This window comes from Diadema setosum, chromosome 17 (genome assembly GCF_964275005.1).
Source record: "Diadema setosum chromosome 17, eeDiaSeto1, whole genome shotgun sequence".
NCBI lineage: Eukaryota > Metazoa > Echinodermata > Echinoidea > Diadematoida > Diadematidae > Diadema > Diadema setosum.
In genome coordinates, this window is record NC_092701.1 from 14,511,537 (window position 1) to 14,528,460 (window position 16,924).

Genomic DNA, 16,924 nt, shown 5'->3' on the forward strand with positions numbered 1-16,924 from the left:
CAAACATCAGTAGAGGCCTTAAGATCCTATGAGAATTTATATCAGCGGTAGCCTGCAGGAATGGGGGAAGCGGCAGTTTCGAGGGGGTAGACCTAAGAGAAGCACAAGAGTACTAATATAATATGTTGGGCACTTACTACAAGACTAAGATCCATAATGAGATGCTGTGATGCAGAATTCTCCATGCATCTCTTAGAGGTTAGAACTACCCCTTTCATAAACTCAATAATGCGGATAATATCCGCAACATTTGGTCGTAAAATCGGAGCGGGGATAGAATAATGCGCATTATTTCGACCCTTCTATTATCCGCATAATAGCAGCGTCGGGACCAGATTTTGAGTTTATGAACGCAAACCCAAATAATGCGGATAATTGCCGGGGTGCGGTCAAACGTCACCTGTCTTTCCCGCAGGAGGGACGTGTGCAGTCACCATGACGATTATCCGCCTTTTTCAGGACGGGCGCTCGTAAAAATAATGCGGATTATTTTCAGAGTTTGTGAACGCATTTTTTATTGAATTGTCCGCATTATTCTTATGCGGATAATAGGAGGATGAGTTTATGAAAGGGGTATAAGAGGTCCAAATCTGAATACAATTTGTTGTGATGTAATCCCATTTTCTTTGCTCACTTTTCCACTAATAATTTATATTCTTTCTGGTCAGTTTATTCTGTCTTTATTTGATGTAATTTTTGACGCACCCACCGGAGGTGAGGGGAGACTAAGGGATCGCCTGCGTCGTCTGTCCATCCATCGTCCTTCCATGATGCTGCAAAAACTTGAATAACTCTCTACTGAGGACTTCAATTTCAATCAAACCTGGAGGAAAGAGTGGTTATACAAAGTTACACATTTTACCAAACATGAAGGTCACCTCAAGGTCAAAGGTCACAGGCAGAGGTCAATAAACTTTAGGGCCCAATATTAAGTTTTTACGGAGCATTTAGATTATGGCTCATAACTTTTGATGTATATGTCCATTTGTGACCAAACTTAGATGGTAGATGTTCCTTGGGGACTTGAAGGTCATGACAAGGTCAAGGGTCACAGACAGGCATAATCTTTTAGGCCCGAATTCACGAAGGTGGTACAAATGAAACCATGGTTTAAACCATGGACAAAAACCATGGAGCGCCAAGTGTCGCATGGAATATTTTGTTACGAAATCAGTCATTTCGTCGATGAAATGATTATTTTGTAAAGAAATGACAACATTTTGTAACTAAATGAACATTTCGTTAACGAAACAGTCATTTTGTTGACGAAATGACCAATTTCGTAACGAAATATTCCGTTTGACACTTGGCTCTCCATGGTTTTTGTCCATGGTTTAGACCATGGTTTTGTTTGTACCACCTTCGTGAATTTGGGCCTTAGGGCCCAATGTTAAGTTTTTACGGCGCATTTTGATTATTGCTCATAACTTTTGATCCCTATGTCTGTTTGTGACCAAACTTGGATGGTAGATGTCCCTTGGGGATTTCAAGGTCATCACAAGGTCAAAGGTCACAGACAAGGGTCAACAAATTTTTAGGGCCTAATGTTAAGTCGTTATGGCACGTTTCGATTATGGCTCATAACTTTTGATCCCTATGTCTGTTTGAGACCAAACTTGGATGGTAGATGTTCCTTGGGGATTTGAAAGTCATCACAAGGTCAAAGGTCACAGACAAGGGTCAACAAATTTTTAGGGCGCAATGTTAAGTTTTTGCGGCACGTTTTGATTATTGCTCATAACTTTTGATCCCTATGTCTGTTTGTGACCAAACTTGGATGGTAGATGTCCCTTGTTCTGTGTCCTTGGTGCAGACATCTAACAAACGGTTTGTTTGCTTATCATTTTTTATGCCTTCGCCATGAAGGGATGCCGGAGGCATTATGTTTTCGGGTTGTCCTTCCGTTCTTCCATCCGTCCGTAATCAATTTTGTGGACAGTGTAACTAAAAGGCCTTTTGAGGACAGCATAACTAAAAAAACCTTTTGAGGTATCCTAAGGCCAAAAAAAAAAAATTTGTTGCATTGGCGTAACCCGCCCGACCCTAAAAATTCCGCCGACCCCATGTTTTTTTATTATTTTTTTTTTTTGCTATAACGATATCAAATGTCTTGTTGATTGCGATCGCGATCGCACAAACCCGGAAGTGGAAACGGCTCTTGGGATATCGGATGTACGAGGGAGAGATCTAGCGCCTCGCATAAGCCTTCCTTGATCAGTACGTCATCTGTTTCCAACACAGACACGTACTCTAACAAGATTTATTCAGTGTATACGTAGCATTCAGACTGCGATGTATTGTGCACAGTTTTGCCATAGGTTTCTTGTGTGGAGAACTTACACGAATCTGTATATGTGGGACTGTAATAGAGATCGCCGTGTGCGATGAAAAGATCGTACATATGGGTCAATTTGCATCTATCTTATCTAAGTCAAAATAGTAAAATATGAAGTGAAAACATTCAGGATAGGGATTTCAACATCTTTAAATTCTGTGAAGGGGTATAAATTCCAGTAATATCGGCCTCATAAATGATTTGTAGAATAGATGAACACAGCACATTCGGTGCAGCAGTTGTAACTGTTTACTGAGCTGAGCACGAGTTTTACACGTAAAATGCAGGTAGCAAAAAAAAAAAAAAAATCCGCCCGACCGACCCTATTTGAAAATCTCATGTTGCGCCAATGCAACAATTTTTTTTTTTTGGCCTAATGGAACTTGGCATGTGTGTGCAGTAGGGGGTGAAGTCGTACCTAACAACTTTTGGGTGCACATGCTCAAGGTCAAAGGTCAAATTCTCAACATTTCATTATTTCCGCCATAGTGCAATGCCTGAGGATATTTTCTTGAAACTTAGTGTATACATGTACTACCCAAAAGGTCAAAGGCCAAGTGAAACTGTTAAACTTTCAATTTTTCTCCATATCTTGCAAATGGTTCAAGGTATCTTCATGGAACATATGCATGTACTGACTGGCCGTGATTATCATGGGAATTTTGGGTTCATGTAGTCAAGGGTCAGGGGTCAAAGGTCAAGGTCAACTCTTCAAAATTTTACTATTTCCCTCATATCTATGGAATGCCTGCAGGATTTTTTTAAAACTTGGTGTATACATGTATTACCCAATAGAGATTCTGTGGGAAGTTTTTTTGCCAAAAAGTTCAAATGGTTAACCCTATTTCTGTCACATACGCCATAGCCAGACTGCTCAGACGTATTGCAGTGCACAGACACAAGATTGTTGATGGCCATTTCTGATTATTATTATGAACATTTATGTGTCATGTTATACAGCATTTAAAAGCTTATGGTCTAAACTTTCATATTACATAATAATCTGAGTGAGGGCGGCCTTCAGTTTTAAGTAGGACGCCCTCATAGGTCAAATAATTATCATTGCAGACTTACTTCTACATGTTACCACCTCATTTTTTCACACAACATGCTCTTGCATCACAAAAAGGTCTCACAGATGTTGTAAAGAATTTATTCAGCTATCAGATGATATGATTTTTTTCATCAAGAGCATCAGTACTTATTCATTTTATGAACAAAAGTCTGTGGCAATTACAACCTTGATTTCACACATTTTGTGTAATTTCTAATTTTGTGAATGATGTTGGCCTGAAAGTAGATAAAGCGTGTTTGTATCTTGTCAAGCTAAAATTACAAATTGAATTGTGCTTTTTATTTTAAATTTAGATTAATCTTGTCCTATGATATTGCCGTAATGATAAGATAATCTACGGATAAAAGTTATTATTGAAAATAGTCAAACTTCCGAGTGTCCATTCCAGTTGATCATATGCTCGTCTACAACTTTCTGCACTCTCCTCATTGAAACAGAATTGAACTATCACAGCAGTCACTTTCTTTATGATAAACCTGCATTGAACTGAAGTTTCGCATAGTGATGGTTTCCTATACATTAATGATAAACAGTCAAACATACCCCAACATCAAGAGACTGTACCAGTACAGCTTCAGGCGGCCAGCAGGAGGCTCGTGTAACCCTATTACTCCTTGCACCCTGCCCCCTGGCCCCTGCTAACTAGAGAACCATGGCATTGCACTGCTGTTACTGCTGAGTAAACAGTTACAACTGCTGCACTGAATGTGCAGTGTTCATTTTTATATACCTCATAAGTGAGATTCGTATCACTGATTGGTCAAAAGTATATCACGTGACAAGGTGTAGTCCCGTCTATCTTGCCTTAGGGTTTTCATGCAAGTGATAGAAAGGCAAAACCCTCGTGATAGTAAGTCAAAACCCTCGTGATAGAATTCGTAAACGCTCCGCGACTTTTGTACACAAAATTAAGTACACTAGACTTCGCGCGCGGTGTCCGCAACCCCTCCACCCAAAGACGTTCACTACGCGCATCGTATAAACACATGCAAAATCATCGCACTAGCGCACAGCAGGCATGTTTCAACGTGGCTTGGTGATCGAGCGCTCCTCCGTGATTTGAAGTGAGCTGGATCAAAGATCGTACACTTTGCAATTAGGATTTCTTGGGATCTCGAGGCAGAGACAAAGCTCAGCATGTTGGAAATATCATATTAAAATACGAGCGACAGGAAACTGGATGTATACTGTAATCTTCTGCCACGATTTTATGCAGGAGCTCGCCGAAGGCCGTGTGAGTGAGTACAATGTACCGTGCTTACGAAATGCACGAAAACCATGCATGCAAGCGCAGGCTGTGGCCTGATTTTAGGGCTAACATTTAGGCCTAACAGTTAGAATTTACTTCGTTTTTGTCTAGCCCTAGATCTTGGTTAAATCTTAAACAATGAGGTATATAAAACAAATATTAACTGCTCTGTATTCGGATGGTGGAGGAAATTATCACTCCCTCGGTGCTTTTCATACCGACCCTTCCATCACCCCTCGGCTAATGCCTCGGGGTGATAGAAGGGTTGGTATGAAAAGCACCTCGGGAATGATAATTTCCACCATCATCCTCATGAGCAGTCAATATTTGTATAATAATACCCCCGCCACACATAGTGTGAAGGGGGTATATAGGAATTACCGTGATGTTGGTCGGGCGGGCGGTCGGTCGGTCTGTTGCAAAATCTTGCGTCGCGAACTCCTCCTACAGTTTTGCAGCAATTTGAATGAAACTTGGGGTAAATGATGATATTGAGGTATAGATGTGCAAGACATGTTTTTTGTGTTTGTCGGACAATGCGTTGCCATGGTAACCATAATTTTACCAAAACCTTGTGCATTGAATAACTTCCATAGTATTTAAGCAATTTCAAAATTGGTATCTATGATGATCTATAGGTGTAGTTATGCAAGACACTCTTTGTGTTTGTACTTGACAAAGCGTTGCCATGGTAACCGCATGTTTTCTTCAAAATCTTGTGGAGTGAACAACTTCCAGTTTTGAAGCAATTGAAAATCAAATTTGGTAGGCATTATGTCCTTGAGGCATAGATGTGGAACACAAAATTTTTGTGTTTGTCGGACAAAGCGTTGCCATGGTAACCATAATTTTACCAAAATCTTGTGGATTGAATAACTTCCACATCATTCAAGCAATTAAGGTCAAATTTAGCATATTTGTATGATGATCGGGAGGTGTAGTTATGCAAGACACCAATGTGTTGATACAAGAAAAATGTGTTGCCATGGTAATCACTTGCTACTAGTGTGCGTCGTTTTTGTTACAATTCACAAGCGCGCAAGGATCTTGCTAGTTGTTTGTTTCATGTACGCAGTTTTAGGGGCTTCCCCTTTTCAGCGCTGGGATGTGACTGCCGAGTCAACTTCAAAGACGAGTAGAAGCCGGATAATTTTGTGCAGTTTATGCTTGCTCTACTTGATTGTATAGATGATGATAATTATATTGGATGGCCTTGATTCATGCAATACCAGGGAATATTGCACTCATTAGGGCCAATATTGCACTCATCTTCGATTCGTGCAATATTGGCCCTAACTCGTGCAATATTCCCTGTATCCCACTCATAGCCATCCAATATCATATAATTATTGGTTGCGAGCGGGGAGGGGTAAGTTATTGCTGGAATACACATTATATTGATTTTATGGCATATTTTCTTGAAAATATTTTTGGAGTAAACTACTTCGACAATTTTGAAGCAATTGAACTCAAATTTGGTGTACATAATGGCATTGAGGTGTAGATAGGCAAGACATGTTTTTTGTGTTTGTCAGAGAAAGCGTTGCCATGGTAACCACCATTTTCCCAAAACCTTGTGGAGCAAACTATTTCCACAGTGTTAAGCAATTCATTGCAAATTTGGTATGTAGGGCCTATGATGATCTGTAGGTGTAGTTATTCAAGACACTCTGTGTTCGTACCTGACATGGTGTTGCCATGGTAACTGCATATTTTCTTGAAAATCTTGTGAAGTGAACTACTTCCACAATTATGAAGCAGTCAACTCACAGGTACTCACAAGGTACTACACACATAACCCTTTATCAAACCCTGGTTCAATTCTTTTTCATAGGAATCTGGGCTGCGAGAGTGGGGGTATTAATCACCTTTAGTGATACTTTTATTTCAAATTTGATAGACAGATGTATCATTACAACAAAAAAAATCTAGTAGGCTATCACTCTTCGTGTAAGTATTGTACAGAGGTATATCATAGACAAATCTTCTGTATCAGTTTTGGAAATTGCTGCCCCCAATAGTCCATCTTTTGTTTGGTCAAAAGTCATTCACATTTCTTTTAGCTCACCTGAGCTATTGCGATCGCCCTTCGTCCGGCGACCGTCATGCGTCGTGCGTAAACTTTTTTACATTTTCATCTTCTTCTTGAAAACCCCAAGACAGATTTTCATCAAACTTGGCAGGTAGCATCCCTAGGGGGTTAGGAACTCAATTTGTTAAAATGGGCACCATGCCCCACCCAGGGGGCCCAAACCCCCAAAATTAAGGAATCTGTAAAAATCTTCTTCTCTAGAACCAGAAGTGATAGAGCTAAGTTAATACTATGAGTTAGTACATTGATGACTGTAGTTTCAAGTTTGTTCATGGCAAAATCAGGGGTGCCCCCCTTGGGACCCAGGGGAGGGGGGTGGGGAAGGGTTCTAATGGGGCCTAAATTGTACATTTTCATCTTCTTCTTGAGAACCCCATGACCCATTTTCACCAAACTTGGCAGGTAGCATCCCTAGGGGGTTAGGAACTCAATTTGTTAAAATGGGCACCATGCCCCACCCAGGGGGCCCCCAGGGGGGCCCAAACCCCCCCAAAATTAAGAAATCTGTAAAAATCTTCTTCTCTAGAACCAGAAGTGATAGAGCTAAGTTAATACTATGAGTTAGTACATTGATGACTGTAGTTTCAAGTTTGTTCATGGCAAAATCAGGGGTGCCCCCCTTGGGTCCCAGGGGAGTGGGGTGGGGAAGGGTTCTAAAGGGGCCTAAATTGTACATTGTTATCTTCTTCTTAAGAACCCCATGACCCATTTTCACCAAACTTGGCAGGTAGCATCCCTAGGGGGTTAGGATATCAATTTCTTAAAATGGGCACCATACCCCACCCAGGGGGCCCCCAGGGGGGCCCCAAACCCCCAAAATGAAGGAATCTTTAAAAATCTTCTCTAGAATCAGAAGTTAGAGAGGTAAGATAATACTATGAGTGAGTACATTAATGACTGTATTTACAAGTTTGTTCATAGGAGATCAAGGGGTGCCCCTCTTGGGGGCAAGGGGGGGGGGGTTGGTTGGGAAGGTCCAAATGGGGACCTGAATTGTACATTTTCATCTTCTTCCTGAAAACCTCATGATGTATTTTCGTCAAACTTGGCAGGTAGCATCCCTATGGGGTCAGGAACTCAATTTATCAAAATGGGCACCATGCCCCACCCAGAGGGCCCCAGGGGGCCCCAATCCCCCCAAATTAAGGAATCTTTAAAAATTTGGGCCCTTGTTGTACAGTTTCATCTTCTACTTGAAAATGCCTGGTCAAATTTTGGTAGAGCTGTGAATAATTTAGATTAGTGACTGCGTGAAAGGTGAACTTGCAATACTCAGGTGAGCGCTAGACCCGCGGGTCTCTTGTTTTTTGTTTGTTTTTGTTGTTTCAAAATGCATTTAAGACCCTGCTTCACAAAGCCGACAAAAAGATGTCAGGTATAGATTTAAGGTAGATTCTGACAAATCAGACTTTAAGCCGTAAAATGACATATTACTCAATCCAAGTGGACTTTCCTAACTTACCTACATAAGGGAAAGAAAGTACACTCTCTGGAAAAAAAAAAAATACTAAGTGCTTTTTAAATCTCACCCAGCAATGTGCCATGCAGTGAATGGAAAAAAAAAAAAAAAAAAAAGGTGTGTTAGCCTCTAGGGATTCTAAGTTCTGGTTATTACAAGATCATTTTCAGGCCTAAAAGCAAAGAAAAACAAAGACGAATATGTGCTGATATAACAATTTTTTTTTAGAATCTAACTAAACAGCGGCCAAAATCACACAATTTTAAAGACCAGAAAAGGTCAGTTCTCCGTGCAATTGTCTGAATTATCATTGCGTGCGAGCAGAGACTAACATCTGCCAGTGCCAAACAGAACGCAATCAAGGAGCATGCGCTGCAAGTTCATAAAGTCTCTTTCCGAGGGCCATGATGGAACAGCATCGCAATATTTAGAAGCTATAGCCTTCGTTAATGAATAGGCCTAAATGTCATTACAAATGCTACAATATGAACTAGAAAAGCACTCTGAGAGCGCAGACTTCCGCCAAGCATGCAGAATCCGTGAAGTACTTGGGTGTAACCATCACTTCTGATTTGAAGTGGACCCAACAAATCAACAATACTGTCAATAAAGCCAATAACGTCCTTGCATTTCTAAGATGCAATCTTCGCATAAAATCTTCTGATGTTAAAGCCACAGCTTACAAAATGTTGGTTCGACCAATTGTTGAGTATGCTTCCACAGTTTGGGACCCATCTTCCAAGAACCTAATCCACAAAGTGGAAATGGTCCAGAGAAGAGCTGCACGATTCACTTTAAATTGCTACCATAACACCTCAAGTGTCACCAAAATGCTACAAGAACTTGATTGGACCACTCTGGAACAATGCAGAAAAAATGACAGGCTAATTATGATGTACCGGTACAAAATACACAATAATCTTACTCCTCTTTCAGCACAGGACTATATTATTGAACAGGGGCCGTATTCTGAGGGCTTATTAAGTGTCTGATTAACACTTAATTACCGAATTGGTATTCTGAGAGCTTAATTTAAGTAGGGGTCTATTAACTACCATGACAACAAGCGTTTTGGCGGGAATGTCTTACGCGCTTGCGCATATTGACGCGCGTGCACTTCTAAGAGGACTGAATCACAGAGTTAATTACAAATCAATATTCTGAGCGTGTGATTAAGTATGAAAGTTAATGGAAAACTTAATGATACCAAAGAGTGTCATTAACTACTCCGATACCACGCATTACAGCGTTTTTTCTCGGCCAAAACGATGCTTACCGTCTTCGGTAACCGAGGAGCATTTGAGTCTTCTTGTCATGGTATCCATAGAATTCAGAGAAAAAAAGAAATATAGGCGACCTTCGAGGAATTTTGTAATTTTATTTGAGCTCTTCGCGTGCGTAGGTGAAGGGTTGTAATCAAAGACCGGAGTGTGCGCACGGAACTTGCGCGCATTGAGGGCATATTTGCGCGCGTGATCATCATTTTGGCTTCTAACAACGCGTCTGATTGGATGGAATAACAATTAGATGGGAGGAACCTAAGATAATCATAGGGGACTTAATCACACCTTAATTACGTCCTCAGAATACCGATTTTGCCCATGATTACGGGTCTATTAATTTATTGACTTAATTACGAAGTTAATTACAGACTTAATTACGGCCTCAGAATACCACCCCAGGCTACTCAGTTGACGAGAGCCTCGCAACTCCTATCGGGTACCATACTCGAGAACTGAATAGCATCGCCATTCGTTCTTTCCAAGAACTGTAAGGAACTGGAATTCCCTGTCGTCAGAAATTGTTTCAGCGCCATCTGTGGGATCATTTCAAAACCGTCTAATGGTTGATCACAGTGGTTAGTTATTTTCGTCAAATTTTATAAGTGCTTGTAAATATCTGTAAATAAATTGTATTATAATGTAAATAGCACAGTCTGCAAGAATCGTCAGTCTATTGAAGGAGGCAGACTTAATCGAAAGAAGAAGAAGAAGCTCATTTCCTTCACTGATCTTGTTCTTCCATAGAGATATCAGTGATTTCCACCCATACCTACGTATATAGCATTGTGTGCTGAAAGTCGCCCAATTTCCCAATGTAGAAGCCTTTGTTACGTCATAAACCCACAGTTGCACGGCACGCCTTGCCCTAGGAGAAACTAGAGCACGCACTTTAGTGCGCGCATGCAAACCTCAAATACGCACAGCCTGAACTCCCAAGATCAATGACCCTACCTACAAAATATCAAAAATCCTTCATGAATTCCCCAAAAATTCTCGGATCACTACTAAAAGTTAATCGTTTGTTACTTGTGTCATTCTAAACCTTTCCTGCAAGTTTCATCCAAATCGGTTCACTCCTTTTTGAGTTATTTTGCACACGGACAAACAAACTAACGAACAAACACCCAAACCAACGGTAACGAAAACATAACCTCCTCCCTTGGCGGAGGTACCGGTAATTAGTGTTCTTTAAAGGGATGGTACAGTATGACTATTGGTGGAGATGAGAATTGGGCTTTTAACTTTTTGCGAGATACCATGAAAACACTTATGATATAGTACAGAACATACCATTGTAAGAGGAATTCAAAGTTTATTCGATGAAAATCGGGTTTGGAATGACTTAAACATCCAAAAACAAAGTAAAACAAAGTGATCGTAATAAAGGGTGGGTCCCACACTTTATTAGAATCGCTCTTTTTTGGTTATCTCAGCCATTTCAAAACCAATTTTCATCAAATGTTGAATTCCTCATAGAATCACATGCTCTTTTATATTTCATAAGAGGCTTCTCATTATCTCACCAAAAAATTTTAGAAACCTGAAATTAGGTCTCAACCAAAACTACGATCCCTTTAATGGCTTACAGAAGAAAAAAATGGTGTACCGGTACATGTATTTTATGTATCCGTAATGTTAAGCTGACCTTTCAAAAGATATGTAAATTATAAGGGAGTATCAAACAGTGAGAGGTGAATGTTTGTGAATGTAGCGAACTGTGGGTTTCAGGAGAAATTTTGAACATATTAAAAAATTTCTTTGCGATTTAAAGAAAAAAAAACTGGTTGCAACAATGAACACTGTTTTCGAGCTTGATTGCATGACGATTACATACTTTAAATGCAGTAGCATCATCCTTTCAAAAATTATTGTAGTGTAAAGTGAAGAGTGTATAATGGGTTCTAAATGAGAAGGGGTCTCTAAAACATACTTAATCACACTATTCTACACAAAAAAGTGTTCTGGAAAAACTTCAAAAATCACAATATCCCTTTCATTTTATGATCCCAAACTTAAGCATTATATAGAAGGATTGCTCTTCCAGAAAGTGAGAAAAAAAAAAGATTGACTAGTTTGACCCATTTCACCTATTTTGAGTCCACACAGAAATTTGGGTCATGCAACATTTTGTCAGTTTTGTGATGCATGGTCACTTATATAATGGACTTACGTCATGTTGAAATTATGACCATCATTTCTGGTAATGCTGCTCCCAGTGTTCTGCCTTTTATATGATCAAAGGTCATATTTTGATGGGACTCGTGTGTGACTTACAGGTGGTGGTTCATGATGGATATTGTAGAAATGCTTTACTCAGGCGTATGATCACCAAATCTATATACTCCTTTATTCTTGGTGATGCTGCCCTTAAAGTTGCATCTTTTTTAGCATCAAAGGTCATATTTAGGTAGCTGACTTGTATACATTCCACTAGCAACACCTTTTGACTTTCTTTTTCTTTGGTATGGAGGTCCATCATGGTATATTCATTTTTTTTTATTATTATTAATTCACTATTCTTTACCCCATCAGTGGTTTTAACACTCTTGTTCTTGGGGCTTGGCAACAAAACAGCAAAGTCACAATCGGAATGTAGTGAAAAAATATGTCTTTGATAATATGACAAAAACATACATTACACTTTTACAGTATTGAAAGAAAGATATTATTCAGAGGGGTGAAGGTTCAGGTGGGAGTTTCTTCACTTTGTCTCCCTGTACAAATCAAATTTGTTAAGATCGCAACTGCGATCGCAGTTGCGATCTTAACAAAGGGAGACAAAGTGAAGAAGCTCACACCTGAACTTTTACAGTATTATTAAAAAGAGGGTGATACCTTTACACAATATAGGGATATTAAGTTGACCCATTTCTACTCCAAGAAAGATATGTACGCTGTTGCTATGATTTATGATTTTTTTTTCAGGGGGGGGGGGGACATTCAGCATCATAAGGCAGTTAATTACCAACCATCTATTTACATTGTGAAATTCAATGTTCATCACTGATTCAATGTCATGTTCATCACTGATTCAATGTCATGTTCATCACTGATTCAATCTCATGTTCATCATGTCCATTGCAGAACTGGACCTTGTCATGTGCATAAAACAATACTATGCACGTGTTTACTGAATTAGGCAGATTATTCAACATAGTGAAAATAGCACTGGCCCAAGTATCAAACTTTGCGGGACACTCACACATACATTTAGTACTTTTAAAGAGATGCACTGTGTACTACCATTGAGGTATGTTTGGAACCATCTCAATGCACATCCCTTGATTCCATACATGCACAACTCTTAGCCCCCGTAATTTAAAGGCCAAATTTATTTTTTTTTTTTTTTTTTTTTTTTACTCAGAGAGACAGATTCTACATCATTGGTAAGTTTAGAGTCTGGGGAATTGAAAATAGCTACAACACAAGGAAACCACTCTAAGATGGATCATTCTGGCTTTTGTGATTTGGGGACAAATTTGTACTTCCAGAATCCAGTAGAAATCAAATCTCCATTTTCAGCACCACTGCTACATTAGCCAAAAGTTAAGGCAAAGAGGCATGATATTCTGACTTTGTGGTCTTCCATTTTCGTGCATACTCTTTCCTCACAGATGTGAAGGCCCTTTCTCAGCCATCGCACATCGCGCAATACCAGGAACAAGTGCAGGGAAACCTCTTCAATCTGGGCATGGCTCAAGAGGGTGCATCAGGGGGCATGAAGACGGGTGAGCTCCTACTGCGCCTTTCGGAGCTAGAGCGCCTCTCTCATCTTATTAGAGAACACCTACTCTTCAAGCGTATATCCGGCCAGCTAGGTTCTGGCCCCAATGCTTATCCCAGTTTAGAAAACTGGCTGGACCAGTAATGATGATGTTACACCTTGAATGCCTTCCACCAGTAGTGCTCTTTGCCTAGAACACCACACCAGTGATTTGCCTGCTAAAGTGTTCTATGTACGTGGCATGCACAGAAATTTAGCTATATTTACATTGGAGAATACAGTAAAAAGCCCAGAATGAAATGTCAAACATTAATGATAGCACAGCAGGACCAACATGACCTTATCCAATTCCAGCACAATCAAAGTTTTTGTTGTGCACTCTTCAGCCTCTCAGTTAACCACTAGCAAAGAAAGTGTAATGTGATATCATTGTTAAACTAGTAGTCTGTATTTTGTTATTTTTTCTGTCATTTATATGTTGGCATTTTGTGTCATATAAAAATCATTAGAACTTTGTAGACTTCTTTCTTATTGTTTTTTTTTTTTTCTGAAGAATACTTTGTTACTTTGAATGTGTGTGCCCTTCAGTGCTCTTGATTACAAATCTTACCTGGTGCAGTTTATCCATTATGAATTCTGTTGATATTGTTAGAAGTGTTTGCTGTTGAATTAAGCTGACATTTGCAGAATTTAGTCAGTACAGTTAACTTTCCATTTCCATTCCAATATTTGCCATACTAGAAACTAACAAAATGTGCCATCGCTCTTCTTTACATTTACATATTCAAATTTCCACATTAACAAAAGTCCGCATAGCTAAATTTCAGCTTTCAGAAGTGTAACAAAATTTTTCCACTAACATGTACGAAGCAGACTGCAGATGATCTTCTTATAGATCTCATTGCACAAGCATCCATGTGTCAAAAGACATCAACAGTCACACAGAGGAAATAATGCACACATACCTATGTACACAAACACAAATGCGTACACACACACTCACACGCACTCATACCAGCCATAAGAGAAGTTTTTCTCTGAATGTGTCCCAACAATCAAGAAAAAATAAATCTTGTTCTAGTTTACACGTAGTTCTCATCGTATACATCATCGTGACAATCATCATCGTGACAAATGTGAATTGTCAAATTACAGACCAATTTCAGTGCTTCCTTGTTTTTCGAAAATTTTGGAAAGGATTGTCTACAACCGTGCTGTTAAGTTTCTTGATCAAAATTATATTGTGGGTAGTTATCAGTACGGCTTTCGCAGCAACTATTCAACTTCCATGGCCCTAACTGACATTGCGAATAAGATTGTTGATACCTTTGAGGAAAATTCCTTTCTTATTGGTGTTTTTGTTGACTTGTCAAAGGCCTTTGACACAATTAATCATATTATGTTAGCTAAACTTAAGCACTATGGTTTTAGAGGTGTAGCATACAATTGGTTTAAAAGCTACCTCTCCAATCGATACCAATGTACAAAATATAACAGTTGTATATCAGACTTAAAGAAAATATTATGTGGAGTTCCACAAGGGTCTTTATTAGGACCACTGTTGTTTATATTATACATAAATGACATTGGAAATGTTTCTAATTCCGATATCTCATCGTACATATTATATGCTGATGACACTAATATATTGTTCAGTGGTAAGGATCTTCCTTCTTTGCAAGATCAAGTAAATAGTAGCCTTTCAAAATTGTGTACATGGTTTCAGGCAAATTGATTATCTGTTAACCCCCGCAAATGTAACTTTATTGTTTTTAGTAATCGTAACAAATCATACGACACTGATTTTGTTGAAGTGGTATTGAATGATGTTCAAATTCCCAGGGTAGAGAAAACTAAATTTCTTGGTGTTATTTTAGATTCAAAATTAACATGGAAACCTCATATACAAGAGACAGAGAAAAAATATCAAAGAGCATTGGTATTATATCCAGACTAAGCTACATGTTACCTACTGATGTATTACGGATGTTATACTCCACTCTTGTTTTGCCCTATTTGTCTTATTGCAACATGGTGTGGGGAAGTACTTTTCAGTCCAGTCTAAAGAAATTGACTTCAAAGCAAAATAAAATAGTAAGAGTTATACATGGAGCGAACCCGAAATCTAAAGCAGGCCCGTTATACTCAAAACTAAAATTGCTTACTTTGAAAAATATCACCACCTATCAGCAATGTATTTTTGTATATCAGTGTGTCAACAAACTTATGCCTGACCATTTTGTTCAATTGTTTGATATCAATCAGAATGTGCATAATTACAATACACGCTCCTCGTCATTAATGCATTTGCCCAGACCCAGAACCATGTCTTACCAACATAATATTCATTTTATGGGCCCCAAGAAATGGAACAATTTATCTAAAGACATAAGAAATGCACCATTTCAAAATTGTTTTAAGATAAGACTCAAGAAAAAGTTGTATTCATCCATATAAGGTAGTTTATAGTGAGGGCTGCTAAATTTCTCTTGATTATACTAGAATGAAATACATGTACATGTATGTACAATGTTGCCTTGTTTGTTTTAGTATTACAAGTGTGTGTTTTAGGTTCTCTTTACCTCTCCTTAATGTATTTTTTTCTTTCTTCTCTTTTCTTTTCTTTCTCTTTTTCCTTCTTCCTATCTGTTTTCCCTCCTGCATCCCTAGCTTTAGTCTCTTGTGTATCTGTACTTCGTCTTGTAAATATGTATATTAAAAAAAAAAAAATGTCTTTTTAGCTATGTTTCAATGAGATTCAACTACATGTTCAAATGTTAAAGGTGCACTCACTTCAAGCTGTGCTTACTGAGTTGTCACCTCCAGTTTGTCATTACTGAATTGTTACTGCTGTTGCACGAATTGATCTGGAAATAAATGTTCTATTGAATTGAAAAATACATGCATGTATGTGAATGTTGTGTATACCATTGTTGGACAACAGCTGGTCCACACACACAAAGAACTTGGACATGCAGGTGTTCCAGTAATCTTGAGAAAAATATTCCAATAATCACTGGCAAAATGTTTCCAAGGAGAGTTAATAGCTGTGTAGAGTTAAAGTCATATTATATGTTCTCTCCTCTTTCTCCTTTCTCTCTTTTTCATTTTAATCTGTTGTTTCTTGGTTTGTGCACACACATTTGTTGTGCCTGTATGTGTGTGCTGACTTCTTTTGAAGGACCTACTGCTTTTCTGTAGGTCTCCCCACACATGATCTTAATTTTCAAACATGGATATAGCATTCTCTATGAGTGATCAATTTTGTCCTCTATACAGGTTTTTAAATTGTTATTACTATCGTTTCATGTGAAGATTTGTGTTACAGTTTTAATTTGTAGACAAACCTTATCAGTGAAATGAAATGAAACAAAGTCAGACACCTCTGCCATACATTTTTACAGAGGTTGAACATAACATGGTGGGGATTTGCCCCTCAACATGCACCAAATGTTCATGAGAATGTCTCGAGATATGTTATATGCGAACAGTTTGTAGATATGTTGTAAAATGATCCTAAGAATTTTGCTGCTTTTGCAAAACATATGTGAGACATTCTCACAACTGTCAGGATCTCCTTAGGGTTTCACTAAGATTTCCGAACATTGCGCATGAGTAGTAAAGTAGAAGTAATTAGTAGTCTTGAGTAGTTCCTGTTTAATATGATGAGGCTTTCCAAACATTTTCTGGAACAAGTCACAAGCAAA

At 38.8% G+C, this 16,924-nt stretch overlaps 1 protein-coding gene across 1 annotated transcript in view; it reads left to right on the top strand.

The window, feature by feature from the left end:
• LOC140240409 (uncharacterized) overlaps positions 1-16,115 on the top strand; it is a 46,050-nt gene extending 29,935 nt beyond the window's left edge. The window contains exon 4 of the mRNA XM_072320177.1: positions 13,108-16,115. Within this exon, the coding sequence (XP_072176278.1) occupies positions 13,108-13,361 (254 nt within the window). The 3' untranslated portion in view covers positions 13,362-16,115. The remainder of the gene's footprint in view (positions 1-13,107) is intronic.
• Positions 16,116-16,924: the final 809 nt, after the last annotated feature.